Source organism: Bombina bombina, chromosome 2, assembly GCF_027579735.1.
Source record: "Bombina bombina isolate aBomBom1 chromosome 2, aBomBom1.pri, whole genome shotgun sequence".
Taxonomy (NCBI): Eukaryota; Metazoa; Chordata; class Amphibia; order Anura; family Bombinatoridae; genus Bombina; species Bombina bombina.
In genome coordinates, this window is record NC_069500.1 from 685,706,405 (window position 1) to 685,729,237 (window position 22,833).

The window sequence follows — 22,833 nt, forward strand, 5'->3', positions numbered from 1 at the left end:
ATAGGTAAAACATGAGAGAAGGCACACAGAAAACCAATATCACATTATAAAGAACAAAAAGGCAATGAAACCATGGGTTCATTTCAGCAAGAGGATAAAACAGGGTAAAACATATATGCAAACATAGTAGAAACTCAAAAAGTGGGTAACCAGGTACCTCACAACAACCAAAGTACTAATGGTGATATAGTAATCCCACTCCTCTCTTTGATAATAAAGCTGAGCTGGGCAATCGGCAGAAGAAGAAGCCAAACAAATTGCAGTAAGATTGTAGGTGAGGAAGAGTCCACTGGTCACAAGGCAGCAAGAATTGTAGGACAGTATGTAAACCATGTTTTATGGGTATCAGAGCTTCCGCTCTTCTTGTGTGATTCTGAGTAGATTTTCGTTCCCACTGTGTGTCATCACGTGCCCGGTGGCCGGCCACTCCAACCCGGGCCTCTGACGGAATGAACTCTGCAGTCATGTCACAGGACCAAGCGGTGGGTTAGGATCTGGGTCGACCCCAGAGGATCGTGGGCTTTACAGAAGGGGAGACAATTCCCTGCATCGTTGGTAGTTCACTTATCACAAGTTTGAGGTTCGTCTCGAGATGAGAAAGGTTTTCGCTGTCATTTGAGGCTTCATGTAGTGGGTTGTCACTCTCACTGTCTGCTATCTTGATCTTGTCATTGTTTTCCTTCTCTCTGTCGGCTCTTATGATATGTGAGAGATTGTTAAAGTTACAGCCCCTCCGATACTCCAAGTCTTCCAAGAGCGCATGTATCTGTGAGTAGCAGTCCTCCATGTATAAATAAATAAATAGGGTATTATCCGGTTAATGTCTGCTTCACCCTGTATTAGATTTAACAGATAAACACCACTCAACCTGGTAAGCCCTCAAACCGGGAGAGGGGGGGTAGATGGTACTGTGAGGTGGGCCGCAGTGTTCCGCTTTCAGTTATCCTGATTGGATCGTCTGCTTGAATGAATCGTAGCAAGAATAGTATCTCCAGAATCAGATTTGGCTGCTTGAGAAGAAGGCAAAATTATTATGTAGGAAGCCAAAAAATATAACGAGATAAACCTCTGATTCTTCACATAGAGATCAGAGCTACATAATTATGCATCCTATCATGGCCGCGGCTTGGTCTCGCCCCCCTAGTTTTGCTTATTTTTTTATTAACATTGTGCTGGTTTCAGACTCCTACCCAAGCCTCAAAGTGTCAGATGTATATGTGCATTTACAGACAACTGCTGGCTCCTGTTTGCCTAATCTGTCTTTTCATATGAAGTGGGGGGAGAGTATCTGCACCCAGCCCCTTTCGCTAAGTGTTCCACTTAATTTTCTCAACAGTGCAAAATTTGGAGCTTCTAAGTTTTTAAAAGGTTTATACTTGATTTTTAGATCAGTATCTGTGCATATTCTTCTTTATAGTAGTGTCTATTACATACAGTTATATGAAAAATGGTGTATACTGTCCCTTTAAGCATGAATTCTCCCCCTTACAGATCAGCCTGCTCCTCCCCTAGCTAGTCAGGCTTTGATGACCTATCTACAGGAGGAGGAGCTCCAGGCCACCAGCTACTAGTACTTTCAGTTCACAGTTCAGTGTGTCAGTAGAGATGGGAAGTCTGATTCAACTTGATGAATCAGTTCATTTATGATGGTTCGTTTAACTGGACTAGTTCATGAACCAATTAATTAGTTCACTTGTTGGGACAGTAAGGGATACTTTAAGGTGCAGTTGGGGTAATGGCAGGGGTCTATTGAGAAATGCTGTGACCTTACATTTGAATCAGTGTACTGTTAACTGAGTGTTGCATTGCAAAGGAGTTAGTTAAATGGGACACTCAAGTCAAAATAACCTTTTATAAATCAGACAGAGCATGCAGTTTTAAGACACTTTCCAATTCACTTCCATTATCAAATTGTGCACAATCTTTTTATATTCACACTTTCTGGGGAACAAAATCCTACTGAGCATGTGCACAAGGTCACATGGTATATGTATACTAGTCTGTGATTGGCTGATGTCTGTTACATGATACAGAGGGTTTGGAATATGAGAGAAAAAATTAATTTCTCAGAGTGTTTTTGCATTGTCTTTTTATTATGCACTTGTTAATTATGTAATTCTACTGCATCGTTCATGCACTGGACATCACTATGGGCTTGATTTATGAAGCCCTTCTCCTCCCTATGACTGCAGGTTCTCATAAGAGAACCTACAGTCACGATTTATCAAGCAGCGGGCATGAGACCGCTGCTTTCCTACCCTCTTCTCCTCGTCCAACCAGGGAGATTGACAGCTCCGGACTGTGCTTGATTTGCTGTGTGTGGGTAGGTAGTGGGATCGCAGGCGAGCACAAAATAGCATAAATTAAAAGAGAGAAGGGCTCAACCTGGGAACGAACAATAGTATAATAGCTTGTTCTATGGCTAGTTACCACCCAAGAAGCAGCCTCTTTTTGCTCAACATGTGCCTTTCACAGAGAAGAACTCTCCAGAAGCATATCAGTCTGATCCTGACTTCACAGTACAGTCCAGCCCCGAAATACCAGGCAATCCTTCTCTGAATGAGAGAAACAGCAAAACCCCAGACGTACGTTTCGGCCTATTGTGGGCCTCGTCAGTGAGGTGCAGCCATATCCCTCTAGGCACACTGAGCAACGGGTCCACGTCTGGATTCCCGCATCACACTTAGGGAGACTTCTCCAAGTGTCATAATTTGCATAAATTAAAAGAGAAAAGCGCTCAACCTAGAAACGAACAATAGCATAATAACTTGCTCTATGGCTAGTTACCACCCAAGAAGCAGCGCTTGTGTACAATGTTTAATTCTGGCAGCAGATTACTGCCCACCAGAGGAGAGCTGGGGCGGACAGGGGCAAATATGTATGCCCCTGAGCGCCTCTTGAGTGATAAATTGAGCCCTATGTGTCAGTGAGGATCAGGAAAAACTGGTAAGTAACTGTGCACTTATCAAATTCAACTGATAAAAGGAAATATAGAAGAAAAAGGGATAAGGAGAAACGAGATATGGAATGAGAGATTTGGCGCACTATCTTCATCAAATAATAAAACCTAACACTTTATTGTGATTAACTAAAAAGCTAGTATCCAAAATAGGTCAATACTAGTTATATCACCACATTAACATAAACTGCAATGGAGTTGGACTCCCAAATCAATGGAGACCATAACCGCAGCACTGATTCCACTCATACAAACAAATCATGCCGTCATGTCCCCATAGCGTGATCTTCCAATTACCCACATAGTGCCAGTGAATCATTTCTGTTTTGTAAGTAACTGTGCACCTAAGCTTCAGTCACATGGATTTCTAAAAGCCCAATATTAGCATTATGTTATGTGACAAACAGTACATTTAGTATTGCAATTAAAGCATAGTTATCCTTTCCCAATACAATGCTAAATAATCTGTGATTACCTTGATTCTAATGCTTTGCACCAATCCCCCTTATCTCAGAGGTGTGTGCATACTTGAATTTAGCCAATCAGTGATCACTCACGATTCAACGAGAGTCAGCTCAGTGTTATCTATATCAGGGTTCTTCAAACTTTTTCCCCCAAGACCCAGTACCATGATACCACATACCTTTGGGACCCAATTTTTGTACTTGGGGGCCCATTTATCAAGCTCCGTATGGAGCTTGAGGGCCCATGTTTCTCACCCCATACACTCTCTTACAACACACACATACACACACACTTTCATATAACACACACTCCCCCCATACACTCTCTTACAACACACACACATTTTCATATAACACACACTCCCCCCCATACACTCTCTTACAACACACACACTTTCATATAACACACACTCCCCCATACACTCTCTTACAACACACACACACTTTCATATAGCACACACTCTCCCCATACACTCTCTTACAACACACACACTTTCATATAACACACACTCACCCCATACACTCTCTTACAACACACACACACTTTCATATAACACACACTCACCCCATACACTCTCTTACAACGCACACACACTTTTATATAACACACACACACCCCATACACTCTCTTACAACATACACACATACTTTCATATACCACACACTCTCTCATACAGCACACACACACACTTTCATATAGCACACTCATACAACACACACACTTTCATATAACACACACTCCCCCCATACACTATCTTACAACACACACACACACACACACTTTCATATAACACACACTCACCCCATACACTCTCTTACAACACACACACTTTCATATAACACACACTCCCCCCATACACTCTCTTACAACACACACTCTCATATAACACACACACTCCCCGTACACTCTCTTACAACACACACATATACACACACTTTCATATAACACACACTCTCCCCATACACTCTCTTACAACACACACATACACACACACTTTCATATAACACACACTCCCCCCATACACTCTCTTACAACACACACATACTTTCATATAACACACACTCACCCCATACACTCTCTTACAACACACACACTTTCATATAACACACACTCCCCCCATACACTCTCTTACAACACACACTCTCCCCGTACACTCTCTTACAACACACACATACACACACACTTTCATATTACACACACTCACCCCATACACTCTCTTACAACACACACACACTTTTATATAACACACACTCACCCCATACACTCTCTTACAACATACACACATACTTTCATATACCACACACTCTCTCATACAGCACACACACACACTTTCATATAGCACACTCATACAACACACACACTTTCATATAACACACACTCACCCCATACACTCTCTTACAACACACACACACACACACACACACTTTCATATAACACACACTCACCCCATACACTCTCTTACAACACACACACTTTCATATAACACACACTCACCCCATACACTCTCTTACAACACACACACACTTTCATATAACACACACTCACCTTATACACTCTCTTACAATACACACACTTTCATATAACACACACTCACCCCATACACTCTCTTACAACATACACACATACTTTCATATAACACACACTCTCTCATACAGCACACACACACACTTTCATATAGCACACTCATACAACACACATACCACACACACACACTCTCATATAACAAACACACACTCATACAACACACACACTCTTATACAACACACACCCCACACACTCTCATACACAACCCACGTACAGCACACACACAATCTCATACAATACACCACACACACTCCTACAACACACACACACACAAGTCACAACCCAGTACACATGGTGTTGTGGCTCAGTAATGGGTCCTGACCCATGGTTTGAAGAACCTTGATCTATATGGTACACATTAACTAGCTTTTGTCTTGCTGTGAAAACTTATAAAATAATATTGATTAATAATGTTAATCAATAACAATAATATTGATCAATAATGTTAGTTGTGCAAAGCTGGGGAATGGGTAGCAAAGTCACTATCTTTTTACACAATAAAACATTTGACGTAGACTGTCCCTTTAAACTTTACATTGCACTCAGACAGATATCTCAATGTAAACAACACATTTTGCAGCTATACTGCTTTGGGATCTAATCCCTATATTTTGTATAAGCTTTGCAATGTACAGCATTGTGTGTACTTCCATGATTCTATTGTGCACAGAGCATTATGAAAATGTGTACAGTTCTCATTGCCATTTTTTACTTTAGGTAGTGAAATCAAATTAGATGTTTCTATAGTATTAATAAAAAACGAGATGACTGCTTAAAAAAAGACATCAGAATGTGACAATATTTTATAGAGAAATGACAGAAAAATAAGTATTTGAAATTGTACAATTCATAATTTTTTACAGGGAGCACAACTATTTTGTTTTGAAAAAACAGTTCTTAACCTGAATAATTAACCGATTTCTGTTCAATATATACTTAAAATATAATATAATTTATGTACCCTTATTTCACCTCTAATAATTTGAATATTATTGCATTGTATTGTGAAAGGATAATATGTTTTATGCTAAATGTACTTTTTGTCACATAACATAATGATAATATAGCTGCAAGCAGCAATAGAGGTGGCTAGCGCATTATTTTTGCAATGCCATATAAGTAGTTATGTCACAAAATAAAGCTATACAACAATTGTTTACAGTTCTAACATAAGCATTTGGAAAAAAAACACATTTTCAAAATGTTTGCGTTTTTTTAAATTGGCTGCCACACCATATGACCTATACTTTCAACATGAACAAATGTAACTCTAGGTGACAATATATTGTTATACAGCAAATTTCACAGCTTTAACATAAGCGGTTGGAAAGAAAACACATTTTCAAAATTTTTGCGTAAACCAATATGGCTGCCACAGCTTGTGACTAATTCCTTCAACATGAACAACTGTGACTCTAGGTCACAATATAAGACTGAAGAGCAAATTTCACAGTTCTTACATAAGCGGTTGCAGAGAAAATAGACTTTCGAAATTTTTGCGTAAACCAAGATGGCTGCCCGATCGTAAGATATACAGCCTCTATATTATGCTCAATAGTGCTCACTATAGATGTCAATAAACATGGCAAAAATAAAGCATTTTTGTAAAACGGTTTTTGTTTTATTATTAATTTAATATATCGTTAAGCAATTTTGATCAATTCAAAATGGCTGCCAAACCACATGATGTATCAACTTCTCTTGAACAAATCTGAATGTTAGTCATAAGATAACTCTATAAACAAAATTTCATGTCTGTCCCATAAGCGGTTTCGGAGAAGAAGATTTTAATATTTTTTAAAAAAGACGCATACTAAACAAAATGGCCGCCAAGCTATGCAATGTATGGCTTTCAAATTGCACATACTAATGCTCACTATAGACCTCTACAATTTGCAGAAGTTTCATGAAAATTTGCAAATGTTTTATTTCACGAAGGCGACTGCGCAATGCGAATTTTAACTGCAATATTGTCTTTAAGGGTTATGACTATGTGTAATCATGTGTCTATTATACTGTAATATTTTAAAATATTGTAAAACTAATGTATAAAGTGCAAAATTACGCAATTAAATGGCGATAAAAAGGTTAATGTCTCACATCAGCCATGTTGATTATGGAAAAATCGCAATTTTAACAATCTTGGTAGAGGACCTTGCAAGGAGCGTACGTGCAAAATTGCGCTTTATTGCACTAAGCGGTTTAAGAGAAGAAGATGTTTAAAGATTTTTGCAAAATGCAAGATGGTTGCTACATCATGTGACCAAGTAACTTCTGTTGAGCAATGGCAAATCTAGGTCATAGCATCACTAAGCACAGCAAGTTTCCAAGTTGCAACATAAGCAGTTCCAGAGCTAAAGATTAGTAAGCAGTTCTCAAAATTTGTCACAAAAAACAATATGGCTGCGTACCCTTATGACCTATGAGTTCAATATTGCATGAGATGTAGCATTGCAATAGGCTGTACCAGCATACCTGATTTAAAGAGTTTAGCATAAGTAATTTGTGTTTCGTGAGCAATTGACTCAAACGAGGAAGTATTGAATTACAAATAATTACGATAAACATAAAACCGATATTGCTGCCGCATCATGTAACTGATTCTCTCCTAATGAGCAATTATGGATCTAGGTCACAATATAAGACTGTAGATTCATAATTGCATAAGCGGTTGAAGAGAAAATAGACTTTCAACATTTTCGCGTAAACCAAGATGGCTGCCCGATCGTAAGATATACAGCCTCCATATTACACACAATAGTGCTCACTATAGATGTCAATAAACATGGCAAAAATAAAGCATGTGTAATCATGTGTCTATTACACTGTAATATTGTTAAATATTGTAAAACTAATGTATAAAGTGCAAAAATACGCAATTAAATGGCGATAAAAAGGTTAATGTCTCACAGCAGCCATGTTGATTATGGAAAAATCGCAGTTTGAACAAATTTGGTTGAGGACCTTGCAAGAAGCATATGTGCAAAATTGCACGTCATTGCACTAAGCGGTTTAAGAGAAGATGTTTGAATATTTTCGCAAAATGCAAGATGGCTGCCACATCATGTGACCAAGGCACTTCTCTTGAGCAATAACAATTTTAGGTCATAGTAGCACTAAGCACAGCGAGTTTCAAAGTTGTAACATAAGCAGTTCCAGAGCTAAAGATTTTTAAGCGGTTGTCGAAAGAAATTTGGCGCAAAAAGCAATATGGCTGCCAGAGCATGTGACCTATGAGTTCAATTTTGCATGAGATGTAGCACAGCAATAGGCTGTACCAGCATACCTGATTTTAAGAGCTTTGCAAAAACAGTTAAGCAGTTATGGGCAATTGAATAAAAAGCTTGGCGGAATAAAAGGAATAATAATAATAATAATCCGAAAAATAACAATAGGTTGTCCTGCAACTTTGTTGCTGGCCACCTAAATATTGGACTTTTAGAAATCCATGTGGCTGAAGCTACTTACCAGTCTGCCTGTCTTACTATATTAACACACTGACTGAACTCTGAAACTGAAATTGTAGCTGGTGAGCAGGCTGATCTATAAGTGGGAGGATTCATACTTAAAGTGAAGGTAAAGTTTTCCTGTTTTTTAAGCTTTATTACATTACGCATATGCTATATAGTATGATCGCTATTTTTTTTTTTTAAGTATTGCAATATATATGATGGTATATAAACTATTCTTATTTACTCACGCTTCCATTATTAGCTCCTCCCTCCATGAATTTCCTTGTTTTTCACCCTATTACGTACAGAGCGGTCCCACCCGCTCTATACGTACTTCCAAAGTGCGTTCTCGCTTGCGAGAGAATTTGCGCATGCGCAAACGCTTCTCCATATATTCTATTTGCGCCTGCGTGAGTCACATTCTATTGCGACCTTATGCTTGCTTTAATCTGCGCAGGCGCGAAACGGGAGCGAGCCCAGCTTGAAGTGTAGAGCAAGTAACCCAAACGCATACGCAGAAGGACAAGAACCACAAACGCATGCGCAGAAGGACAAGAACTGTTGTCACGTCAAATGACGGCCACCTAACGGCCAGAGTTACCATTGGATGATGCACAAACGTGACCGGAGAGTTTAAAAAAAAAAAAAAAAAACGGGTTGTTTGGGAAACGGAACGATATTGAAAGAAATAAGGTGAGAACTGTGTTAATATATGAAATTATAAAAAATCATGAATTAAAGTACCATTATTTTTATTAGTATTAACATTATCTATAATCGAATACTGCTTTTAGTTTACCTTCACTTTAAGGTAGAATAGCATGATTTTAAATCATGCTCAGGATTTAGCTAAATCTTGCGCACGATTTAGCTAAATTGTGCTCACGATTTAGCTAAACCGTGAGAACGATTTAACTAAATCGTGCGCACAATATAGCTAAATTGTGAGCACAATATAACTAAATTGTGCGCACGATTTAGCTAAATTGTGAGCACGATTTAACTAAATTGTGCACACGATATTGGTTAATTGTGCGCACGATATTGCTAAATTGTGCTCACGATTTATAAAAAAAAATCTTGTGTGACACCTCTGGGGCTCTGTAAATTAGTGTTACAGTAGCACTATTTCTTCATCAACCAATTGAAAATGCCTCTGATAGGAATTCAACAGTTCAGGACAGTTGTCTATGAACCATATTTAAATGTATAGTTTTGCAGCTTATCACATAACAGGAGCAGTGTCATATACAGTATGTAAAGGACTGGGGTTAACCCGTTCATGCCCATCACAAGTGTTTAACATCGGAACAAAGTAATGATGTAAACACTTGCTGCAAAAATGAAATCACCCAATCGTCAATGTGATCACGTTATTTCAAGACCAGGATCGGAACATGGGGGACTGCCCAAGTTGCTAGGCACGCCCCAGTCCAATCTTGCGTTCATCAAAATGGGGAGGCTGCAGGACATCTTATAAGGTAGGAAGTTCCCTGCCGTCCTTCGGCGTTAAAGCCCAGCGCTGTTAAAATGGCATGGAACGTCCTAACGTTGTGAAGGGGTTAATGTTTGAGAGATTTTTTCTTTTTCTTTTTTTTTTAAACATAAACAATATAGTATTTTTAAATACTTACCAATTTAGTTTGCCTAAAAAAGAAAAATGCTGGTATTCCCTTGATCTCGAAATGCTCAATTAAATCCTAAAATAATTTAAAAAAAACATTACATTCATCCAGTTTTTTAACCAAATCTGTTTATTTTGTTTGTTTTTGTTTTGTTTTGTTTTTTTTACTAACCTCAGATTCGTTGGTATCAACATTAATAAAGACCACATCTGGCATCTGTGGTTCTAGGTTCTTTGAAGTAAAATGGAAAATATTTTCTTAGTTATTTTGATGCTACTTAGTATCTTCATAGCTAATGGGTATATACAGCTTTGTATAGATTAAAGGGGCAGTCTAGTCCAAAATAAACTTTCATGATTCAGATAGGGCATGTGATTTTAAACAATTTTCCAATTTACTTTTATCACCAATTTTGCTTTGTTCTCTTGATATTCTTAGTTGAAAGCTAAACCTAGGAGGTTCATATGCTAATTTCTTAGACCTTGAAGGCCGCCTCTTTTCTGAATGCATTTTGACAGTTTTTCACCTTTATGTCCTATAGATAACACTGTGCTCATGCATGTGGAGTTACCTAGGAGCCAGCACTGATTGGCTAAAATGCAAGTCTGTCAAAAGTACTGAAATAAGGGGGCAGTTTGCCAAAGCTTAGATACAAGGTAATCACAGAGGTAAAAGTATATTAATATAACCTTGTTGGTTATGCAAAACTAGGGAATGGGTAATAAAGGGATTATCTAACTTTTAAAACAATAACAATTCTGGTGTAGACTGTCCCTTTAATGTCTGTATCAGAAATAGATAATAATTATAATATTATGTGATGTTTATTAAAGCTGTCAGACAGAAATGTTTTACTTGCCCATACAATACATAAAATTATAACAATTCTAATTTTGCCAAATCTAATCTTATGTCTTTCTTCATAATATGTAGTAATCTTTTGTAATAAGTAATGAAGCAGTTTCCGATAGACTTTCTCGCACATTCCCATGGGAGATGATGGAGTATGAGTTATTAGGGAAGGAGTGAGGGGTACTAAAGTGTTACATCATCATGTTAGCTTTACTGGTTCATCAGTCAGCTGTGGAGCTTCCCTTATCTGAAAGTTTATTTTATTTAATGCAGTAAAACAAAAACAATGCTCAAAAAATGTTCTCTATACATTGATTTAAGACTTAGGGGCCGAATTATCAAACTCTGAATGGAGCTTAATGCCACTGTTTCCGCACAAGCCTTCAGGCTCACCGGAAACAGCAGTTATGAAGCAGCGGTCTTAAGACCTCTGCTCCATAACTTGCCCGTCTGCTCTGAGGCTGCGATCATCAATCCACCTGATCCTATACGATCGGGCTGATTGACACCCCCTGCTAGAGTCCGATTGGCTTTGAATCTGCAAGGGGCGCATTGCACAAGCAGTTCACCGGAACTGCCTGTGCAATGATAAATGCCGACACATATGCTGTCAACATTTATCGATGTGCAGCGGACATGATCCACTAGATCGGATCATGTCCGCTCACACATTAATAAATAGTCCCCTATCTTTGTAGGTGGGCATCAGCTACTTTTGTTTTTATTCAAAAATCAGTTATTCATAAAAGAACCAGAGATTGTGATAACTTAAAACATGTATCCCCAGTTTGTAGACAAGAAATTAAAGCGCCATTATTGTCATAGAAAATTACAAGAACATATAAACTAATGATAATTAGCAGGAAGTCCATATACACTAATCAGCATTAGCAGGAAGTACATATACACTAATGAGCATTAGCAGGAAGCACATTTACACTAATGAGCATTAGCAGGAAGTACATTTACACTAATGAGCATTAGAAGGAAGCCCATATACACTAATGAGCATTAGCAGGAAGCACATTTACACTAATGAGCATTAGCAGGAAGCCCATATACACTAATGAGCATTAGCAGGAAGCACATTTACACTAATGAGCATTAGCAGGAAGCAAATTTACACTAATGAGCATTAGCAGGAAGCACATTTACACTAATGAGCATTAGCAGGAAGCCCATATACACTAAAGAGCATTAGCAGGAAGCACATTTACACTAATGAGCATTAGCAGGAAGCACATATACACTAATGAGCATTAGCAGGAAGCACATTTACACTAATGAGCATTAGCAGGAAGCACATATACACTAATGAGCATTAGTAGGAAGCACATATACAGCAATGAGCATTAGCATGAAGTACATATACACTAATGAGCATTAGTAGGAAGCACATATACAGCAATGAGCATTAGCATGAAGTACATATATACCAATGAGCATTAGCAGGAAGCACATATACACTAATGAGCATTAGCAAAAAGCACATATACACCAAGGAAGCACATATACACTATTGAGCATTAGTAGGAAGCACATATACACCAATGAGCATTAGCATGAAGTACATATATACCAATGAGCATTAGCATGAAGTACATATATACCAATGAGCATTAGCATGAAGTACAAATATACCAATGAGCATTAGCAGGAAGCACATATACACTAATGAGCATTAGCAAAAAGCACATATACACCAAGGAAGCACATATACACTAATGAGCATTAGTAGGAAGCACATATACACCAATGAGCATTAGCATGAAGTACATATATACCAATGAGCATTAGCATGAAGTACATATATACCAATGAGCATTAGCAGGAAGCACATATACACTAATGAGCATTAGCAAAAAGCACATATACACCAAGGAAGCACATATACACTAATGAGCATTAGTAGGAAGCACATATACACCAATGAGCATTAGCATGAAGTACATATATACCAATGAGCATTAGCATGAAGTACATATATACCAATGAGCATTAGCAGGAAGCACATATACACTAATGAGCATTAGCAAAAAGCACATATACACCAAGGAAGCACATATACACTAATGAGCATTAGCAGGAAGCAAATATACACCAATGAGCTTTAGAGGAAGCAAAGATACCCTGATAAGCATTAGCATGAAGCACATATGTGCACATATACAGTAATGAACATTAGCAGGAAACAAATATACACCAATGACAATAGCAGGAGGCACATATACACTAATGAGCTATAGCAGGAAGCACATATACACCAACGAGCATTAGCAGGAAGTACATATACACTAATGAGCATTAGCAGGAAGCAAATATACACTAATGAGCATTAGCAGGTAGCACATATACACTAATGAGCATTAGCAGGTAGCACATATACACTAATGAGCATTAGCATGAAGTACATATATACCAATGAGCATTAGCAGGAAGCACATATACACTAATGAGCATTAGCAAAAAGCACATATACACCAAGGAAGCACATATACACTATTGAGCATTAGTAGGAAGCACATATACACCAATGAGCATTAGCATGAAGTACATATATACCAATGAGCATTAGCAGGAAGCAAATATACACCAATGAGCTTTAGAGGAAGCAAAGATACCCTGATAAGCATTAGCATGAAGCACATATGTGCACATATACAGTAATGAACATTAGCAGGAAACAAATATACACCAATGACAATAGCAGGAGGCACATATACACTAATGAGCTATAGCAGGAAGCACATATACACCAACGAGCATTAGCAGGAAGTACATATACACTAATGAGCATTAGCAGGAAGCAAATATACACTAATGAGCATTAGCAGGTAGCACATATACACTAATGAGCATTAGCAGGTAGCACATATACACTAATGAGCATTAGCAGGAAGTACATATACACTAATGAGCATTAGCAGGAAGTACATATACACCAACGAGCATTAGCAGGAAGTACATATATACTAATGAGCATTAGCAGGAAGTACATATACACTAATGAGCATTAGCAGGAAGTACATATACACTAATGAGCATTAGCAGGAAGCAAATACACACTAATGAGCATTAGCAGGTAGCACATATACACTAATGAGCATTAGCAGGTAGCACATATACACTAATGAGCATTAGCAGGAAGTACATATACACCAACGAGCATTAGCAGGAAGTACATATATACTAATGAGCATTAGCAGGAAGTACATATACACTAATGAGCATTAGCAGGAAGTACATATACACTAATGAGCATTAGCAGGAAGCAAATACACACTAATGAGCATTAGCAGGTAGCACATATACACTAATGAGCATTAGCAGGAAGTACATATGCACTAATGAGCAATAGCAGGAAGCAAATATACACTAATGAGCATTAGCAGGAAGCACATATACAGTAATGAGTATTAGCAGGAAGTACATATACACCCATGAGCATTAGCAGGAAACACATATACACTAATGAGCATTAGCAGGAAGCTCATATACACTAAAGAGCATCAGCAGGAAGCACATATACACCAATGAACATTAGCAGGAAGCACATTTACACTAATGAGCATTAGCAGGAAGCACATATACACCAATGAGCATTAGCAGGAAGCACATATACACCAATGAACATTAGCAGGAAGCACATTTACACTAATGAGCATTAGCAGGAAGCACATATACACCAATGAGCATTAGCAGGAAGCACATATACACCAATGAGCATTAGCAGGAAGCACATATACACTAATGAGCATTAGCAGGAAGCACATATACACTAATGAGCATTAGCAGGAAGAACATATACACTAATGAGCATTAGCAGGAAGCACATATACAGACCTCCCAACATTTAAAAATTCAAAAGAGGGACACCCCCTGCGGCAGAAGTGTGATATGTGGTGGGCAGGAGTGGGGATGGGGCTTAAAAAAATCATAAGACCAAAGTAATATAAGTAAAATTCTAAATAATTCATATATTTTAATACTCTTAGGCAGCAAATCAAACACAAGCTCATACCACTGGTATAGGTAGTTATGTGAGCTCTGTATTTAATTAGCCTTTGCAGAGACTATTTTTAGCTTAATTGGACATTTATTAATAGATTCTTTAAAACTTTTCTCTGCATTCCCCATTAGCAAAAATGCACATATACATGTACACACACTCAAATACACAGAAACACACACTACATAGCATACACACTACACAGCATACACTTACACATGCATATACCTCACCACACTACATAGCTTACACTTATACATGCAGATACACACACACACACACTACATAGCTTACACTTATACATGCAGATACACACACACACACTACATAGCTTACACTTATACATGCAGATACACACATACACTACATAGCTTACACTTATACATGCAGATACACAGACACTACATAGTATACACTTATACATGCAGATACACACACACTACATAGCTTACACTTATACATACAGATACACACACACACTACATAGCTTACACTTATACATGCAGATACACACACACACACACACTACATAGCTTACACTTATACATGCAGATACACACACACACACTACATAGCTTACACTTATACATGCAGATACACAGACACTACATAGTATACACTTATACATGCAGATACACACACACTACATAGCTTACACTTATACATACAGATACACACACACACACTACATAGCTTACACTTATACATGCAGATACACAGACACTACATAGTATACACTTATACATGCAGATACACACACACTACACAGCATACACTTATACATGCAGATACACACACACACACTACATAGCTTACACTTATACATGCAGATACACACACACACTACATAGCTTACACTTATACATGCATACACACACACACACTACATAGCTTACACTTATACATGCAGATACACACACACTACACAGCATACACTTATACATGCAGATACACATACACTACACAGCATACACTTATACATGCAGATACACACACACAACTTATCTTACACTTATACATGCAGATACACACTACACAGCATACCTTACACATGCAGATACACACACACACACTACATAGCATACACTTATATAAGCAGATACACACATACACTTATAGATACAGATACACACACTACATAGTATACACTTATACATGCAGATACACACACAAACACTTTTACATACAGATACACACACATACACTACATAGCATAATTATACATGCAGATACACATACACTTATAGATACAGATACACACACTACATAGTATACACTTATACATGCAGATACACACACAAACACTTTTACATACAGATACACACACATACACTACATAGCATAATTATACATGCAGATACACATACTCTTATACATACAGATACACACACACTACATAGCTTACACTTATACATGCAGACACACACACACTACATAGCATACACTTATACATGCAGATACACACACTTATACATACAGATACACACACTACATAGCATACACTTATACATGCAGATACCCACGTCTACATACAGATACACACACAATACATAGCTTACACCTATACATGCAGATACACACACACACTAATACATGCAGATACACACACTATACATACAGATACACACACACAAACACACTACATAGCATACACTTATACATGCAGATACACACACACACTTATGCCTACAGATACACACACTCCATAGCTAACACTTATACATGCAGATACACACACTACATAGCATACATTTATACATGCAGATACACACACTACATAGCATACACTTATACATGCAGATACACCCACTACATAGCATACACTTATACATGCAGATACACACACACACACACACTTATTCCTACAGATACACATACTACATAGCTTAGTTATACATGCAGATACACCCACTACATAGCATACACTTATACATGCAGATACACACACACACACAATTATGCCTACAGATACACACAATACATAGCTTACAGTTATACATGCAGATACACACACTACATAGCATAAATTTATACATGCAGATACACACAACTACATAGCATACACTTATACATGCAGATACACCCACTACATAGCATACACTTCTACATGTAGATACACACACACACACACACACTTATACATACATATACACACACACACTACATCATATATTGGTATCTGTAATTCATTATATTGGGTCCTGGGGTTGGAAAGCACATTAGCTGGCAGTATGAGGCTGCCCTGTTTGTTACCCTGGTATTAGCAAGCACTGCTCATCCTATAAAACTGAAGGCATGCTAGTATTATCAGCAGGGGTTAGATGTCATCACTACCAGAGGTTAGAGGTCACCATTACCTGAGGTCAGAGGGTATACAGGCTTTTTCCTCCTGCTTAACCCACACACCATTAGTTTTCCACAGGGAACCTAACTGGTATCTAACCCTGGTAGAGAATATATATATATATATATATATATATATATATATATATATATATATATATATATATATATGTGTGTGTATTTATTTAATTTGAAAAAACTGATTGGGGCAATTCAGGACAGATGGCAAGCAGCCCGGGACAGCGGAACAGACCCCTAAAATCGGGACAGTTGGGGGGTGTAAGTACACCAATGAACATTAAAAAGAAGCACATATACACTAATGAGCATTAGCAGGAAGCACATATACACCAATGAACATTAGCAGGAAGCACATATACACTAATGAACATTAGAAGGAAGCACATATTCCATAATGAGCATTAGCAGGAAGCACATATATACTAATGAGCATTAGCAGGAAACACATATACACTAATGAGCATCAGGATGAGGCACATATACATCAATGAGCATTAGCATGAAGCACATATACACTAATGAGCATTGGCATGAAGCACATATACACTAATGAGCATTAGCATGAAGCACATATATACTAATGAGCATTGGCATGAAGCACATATACATTAATGAGCATTAGCAGGAAGCACATATACACTAATGAGCATTAGCAGGAAGCACATATACACCAGTGAGCATTAGCAGGTAGCACATATACATCAATGAGCATTAGCAGGAAGCACATATACACAAATGAGCATTAGCAGGAAGCACATATACACCAGTGAGCATTAGCAGGAGGCACATATACACCAATGAGCATTAGCAGGAAGCACATATACACCAGTGAGCATTAGCAAGAAGCACATATACACCAATGAGCATTAGCAGGAAGCACATATACACCAGTGAGCATTAGCAGGAAGCACATATACATCAATGAGCATTAGCAGGAAGCACATATACACAAATGAGCATTAGCAGGAAGCACATATACACCAGTGAGCATTAGCAGGAGGCACATATACACCAATGAGCATTAGCAGGAAGCACATATACACCAATGATCAGTATCAGGAAGCACATATACACCAATGAGCATTAGCAGGAAGCATATATACACTAATGAATATTAGCAGGAAGCACATATACACTAATGATCATTAGCAGAAAGCACATATACACTAATGATCATTAGCAGGAAGCACATATACACTAATAAGCATCAGTAGGAGGCACATATACATCAATGAGCATTAGCAGGAAGCACATATATACAAATGAATATTATCAGGAAGCACATAAACACCAATCAGTATTATCAGGAAGCACATATACACAAATGAGTTATCAGGAAGCACATATACACTAATTAGCATTAGCAGGAAGCACATATACACTAATTAGCATTAGCAGGAAGCACATTTACACTAATGAGCATTAGCAGGAAGCAAATTTACACTAATGAGCATTAGCAGGAAGCACATTTACACTAATGAGCATTAGCAGGAAGCCCATATACACTAAAGAGCATTAGCAGGAAGCACATTTACACTAATGAGCATTAGCAAGAAGTATATATACACTAATAAGCATTAGTAGGAAGCACATATCACTTTTGCACTATTAAGGTGGGAACGTTTTTAGCTGTTTAATAACTATATCCTTCAATTTGACAGTTGATTGATTTCTTCTTCAGCCAACAAGAACGTAAGCTTCACTTTCACTTATTCTCAATCCTAACCACATAAAATATATATGTTTTAAATGTTTGTGCTGCTGCTGGCTTGTAGCAGTAGCACTAGTTTAAGCTTCTGATCAACTTCTCTGTCCTGAAAATGTGCCTCTTAAGAAATAACACATTTTCATTAAAAAATCAAATGGCTAGATTACGAGCAGCGCAAAATTTGGCGCTCACGCATTAACTTCACTAGATGGTGTTTTTTTGCACTTCAGTTTGTGCTCATATTATGAGATGAAAGAAAAAAGTTAGTGTGTGAGTAAAAACCTGAGGTGTGCAAAAAGTGGAATTTCAAATATCACACATACGTTAATGTATTCTACCATAGACTTCAATGGAGCAATTAAACTGGAAATAAACTAACACCCATACTCGCATGCTAACCCGATTATGTTTATTCAAGTGCACTAAAACCAACAAGAAATAGAAATATTTCACATTCCAATGTTTTACACATAGAAGAATATGTTCTATTTATTCTTAAATAAATATTTCTATATATATCTAATGATATGTTGGTAAAATCACTAAAAACCTCCTTCGAGCGTAGTTTATGACTGAGCAGGATCAATAATGTGTGATCCACTCGTAATCTAGCCATAATGTTGTTGTGAATAAAGATTATGGCCATCCATACACACACTTTAATGTATAGGTATGCATGCAGAGTGTATATAGTGTGTGTATATATATATATATATATATATATATATAAAATCCAAAAGGGACTGCACTCTCACTTACTGATATAGCATCTACCAGGGTGCCGGTACAAAGTTACATAAATCATAAAGAGAGTACCGCACTCACTGGATTTCAAACACAAATATCCATTTTTTTTAATTTATTTATATATACATATTATTATCAGTTATTTGTAGAGCACCAACGGATTTTGTGAATATATACTCCCCTCCGATCCTAGCCATTATGCCACCACACATGGCCCCAACTATAAAGCCCAAGTTAGGCAGCAAAAATTGCAAATGTACACATTTAAAAAAATATTCATGCATCAAATTTGTGCCCTTAGGCGGTCTCCTAATCTGCCTTTATTGTAGCACAAGCCCTGATCCCAGAGATATCGGAAATACAGACTAAATATATGATTTTGTAGCATTACATTTCATGTTATTTAAATAAATGACATGTATAAGATAATCATGTTTCCTTTGTATCATATGTTGCAAAACATTTTTATACATTTCTACTTACATTGAGAAAAGGTGTTGTTAGTCTACATCGTCCACATTTTCCAGATGAAAAATATACAAGAACAAGTTTATTCCTAGCAGCAAACAATTCATTCTTCAGCTCAGTCTGTAAAATAAAAGATTGAGAAAATGCTATAAAACCAACACCAAGAAACTTATAAATTTACACCAATGCGTGTGATCTATGTCATGGTAGTTTTTTCATAAATAATTTTACCTCTCTGACTCCAATCGAGGAGGAAGATTCTAAAATCTTTTTCTAAATTAGGTTCTGTTACGAACTGGGATATCACAATTTCACTGGCATATAGATAACTAAAATCAGTACTAAATAACTCTTTATTTTTAATTTTAAATGTTTGGAATTTTTTCATCTTTAATTTTTTTTTTCTGAGCCTTAATGCCCAGGAATTTTTTTTTTAGAGTGATTGGTTTTCACAATTTATATTGCATATGATCACAGTTTTTTTCTGGTCACCGTTATTTCCATAAAATACTTACTCATGGAACTATTTTACATTACTGTTTATTTAATACCCCATTACTTAGGGTCAGTATTTCAAGAATACATTCATTTATGAATATTATAAAATCCATGACTGACTTCTGTAAGGAAAGCTGAAATCTCAAAGCTCTTACTTATTATTTTTATTATACTTCTCTGATCTGGCACCCTGGTTGATGACCACTGTCTGGGAATTGAAAGTGCAGATACATTTACTTGTGCCACAAGGAATGCCACAAGCAGCAAACTGAAAATATTTTACATTTGCCCCTTAGTAAATGCATTAATCTATATTATTGTTTAAATGATATTAGGCACCAAAATACACATTTTCAGTAAATATTCATAAATGACGTTTAATTTATTATTATTATTATTATTATTGTTACATTTTAATTAAAAAAAATTATATCCCTTTAAATTTGGGACCCTATGTAGAACACAAAGGAAGGTGGACAAACAATTAGTAAAATAAATGATTGTTACATACATTTTAGCCCTGGGCATTTAATTAGATGGTCATACAAGTTTATAATAGGCTTTGTGGCTGTGCTATTTTAATAAATTTAGCAATATAAAGTTTGTTAAAAAGCGCTCCTTAGGACTCTTTATCTCTGAAACCTTGTGTACGTGCTAAGTGTACATCTCAGAGCCAAGACAGGAACAGATCGGTGTTTATTGAGCATTCACTAGCACAAATATAAATCAAGTTCACACACAAGGACATATGCACCAGGCAGTGGGTATTGGGTAAGTATGCTCTGCTTGTAACCTGGGGGCATGCTGCAATCTTAAAAGTACTTTGCTGCTCCTGAGCCTACCTCAGGACCAAGAAGAAAAAACAAATGAGGTAATAGAAGTAAATCAGAAAGCTGCTTAACATTAAATGCTCTCTCTAAATCATAAAAGTTTAATTTTGACTTTGCTCTCCCTTTTTTGTAGTTTTAGCAAAAATGACCACATGGATATTCTGTAAAGTAGGCTGATTTGGTTGTATGCTTTCTAAAACATCAAATACCTTTAAGCAATTATTATAATCTTTCTAACCTAGGATCTGATTATCTAAAAGTATCTGTGCTTGATAGATTCTGTAAGATATCTCTCCAGTACCATGAAGCCCATGTTGGAATTCTTTTAAGGCAGATTTTACCTTGGGAATAATGTGTCCAGCAAAGTGGTGTTCCCAGCATTTAATTATGTAGAGGTGCATACATTTACCATAGGGCTCACAACTAATACATTAAATACTAAAATAGAAGCATGCAGTATAAAATTGTATTTTTAAAGGGACAGTCTACTTCAGGATTGTTATTGTTTAAAAATATAGATAATCCCTTTATTACCCATTCCTGAGTTTTGCATAAACACAGTTATAGTATCACAATTTTTACCTCTGTGATTACCTTGTATCTAAGCCTCTGCACACTGCCCCCTTATTTCAGTTATTTCAACAGAGTTGCATTTTTGCCAATTAGTACTGACTCCTAGGAAATTCCACGGGAGTGAGCAGAATGTTATCTATATGGCACACATGAGCTAGGGCGGTCTAGCTTAAACAACAGTCAAAATGCACTGAAATAAGAGGTGGCCTTCAAGGCATATGAGCCTACCTAGGTTTAGCTTTCAACCAAAAATACCAAGATAAGATCACACAAATTTGATGATAAAAGTACATTGAAAAGTTGTTCAAAATTTAACTTTTACTATACTGTCCCTTTAAATCATATTTAAATTTGTTACAAATTTGTTCTGCAAAGATTAAATTTTATTAAAATATTTTAAATTGTTTTGAAATTATGCAGGAAAAGGAACTATTTTATTAATAATACAATTAAATTCTGTGAAATTTGTACTTAGGATACAATTTTTTATTGTTTTCCATGTATCCCCTATTTAGCTAGAAATGTGCTTTACTATGCAGTGGTTTTCACATTACAGAGGTGGCAAACTACATAACAGAAATATGGGTATGACTGGACTCTGAGAAAATGAAATGGCACATTCAATTGTATTCTGAAAACACATTATGTTGTCAAATATGTATGGTAACAGAAGCCCTTCTATCCAATACTTTACTATCT

The 22,833-nt window shown here is 36.9% G+C and overlaps 1 protein-coding gene across 1 annotated transcript in view; it reads right to left on the bottom strand.

The window, feature by feature from the left end:
- Positions 1-22,833, bottom strand: part of LOC128647949 (thioredoxin-like) — a 41,741-nt gene that overhangs the window by 13,633 nt on the left and 5,275 nt on the right. The window contains exons 2-4 of the mRNA XM_053700629.1: positions 20,249-20,353; positions 10,257-10,316; positions 10,095-10,160 (exon numbers count right to left, since the gene is read on the bottom strand). Of these exons, the coding sequence (XP_053556604.1) occupies positions 10,095-10,160; positions 10,257-10,316; positions 20,249-20,353 (231 nt within the window). The remainder of the gene's footprint in view (positions 1-10,094; positions 10,161-10,256; positions 10,317-20,248; positions 20,354-22,833) is intronic.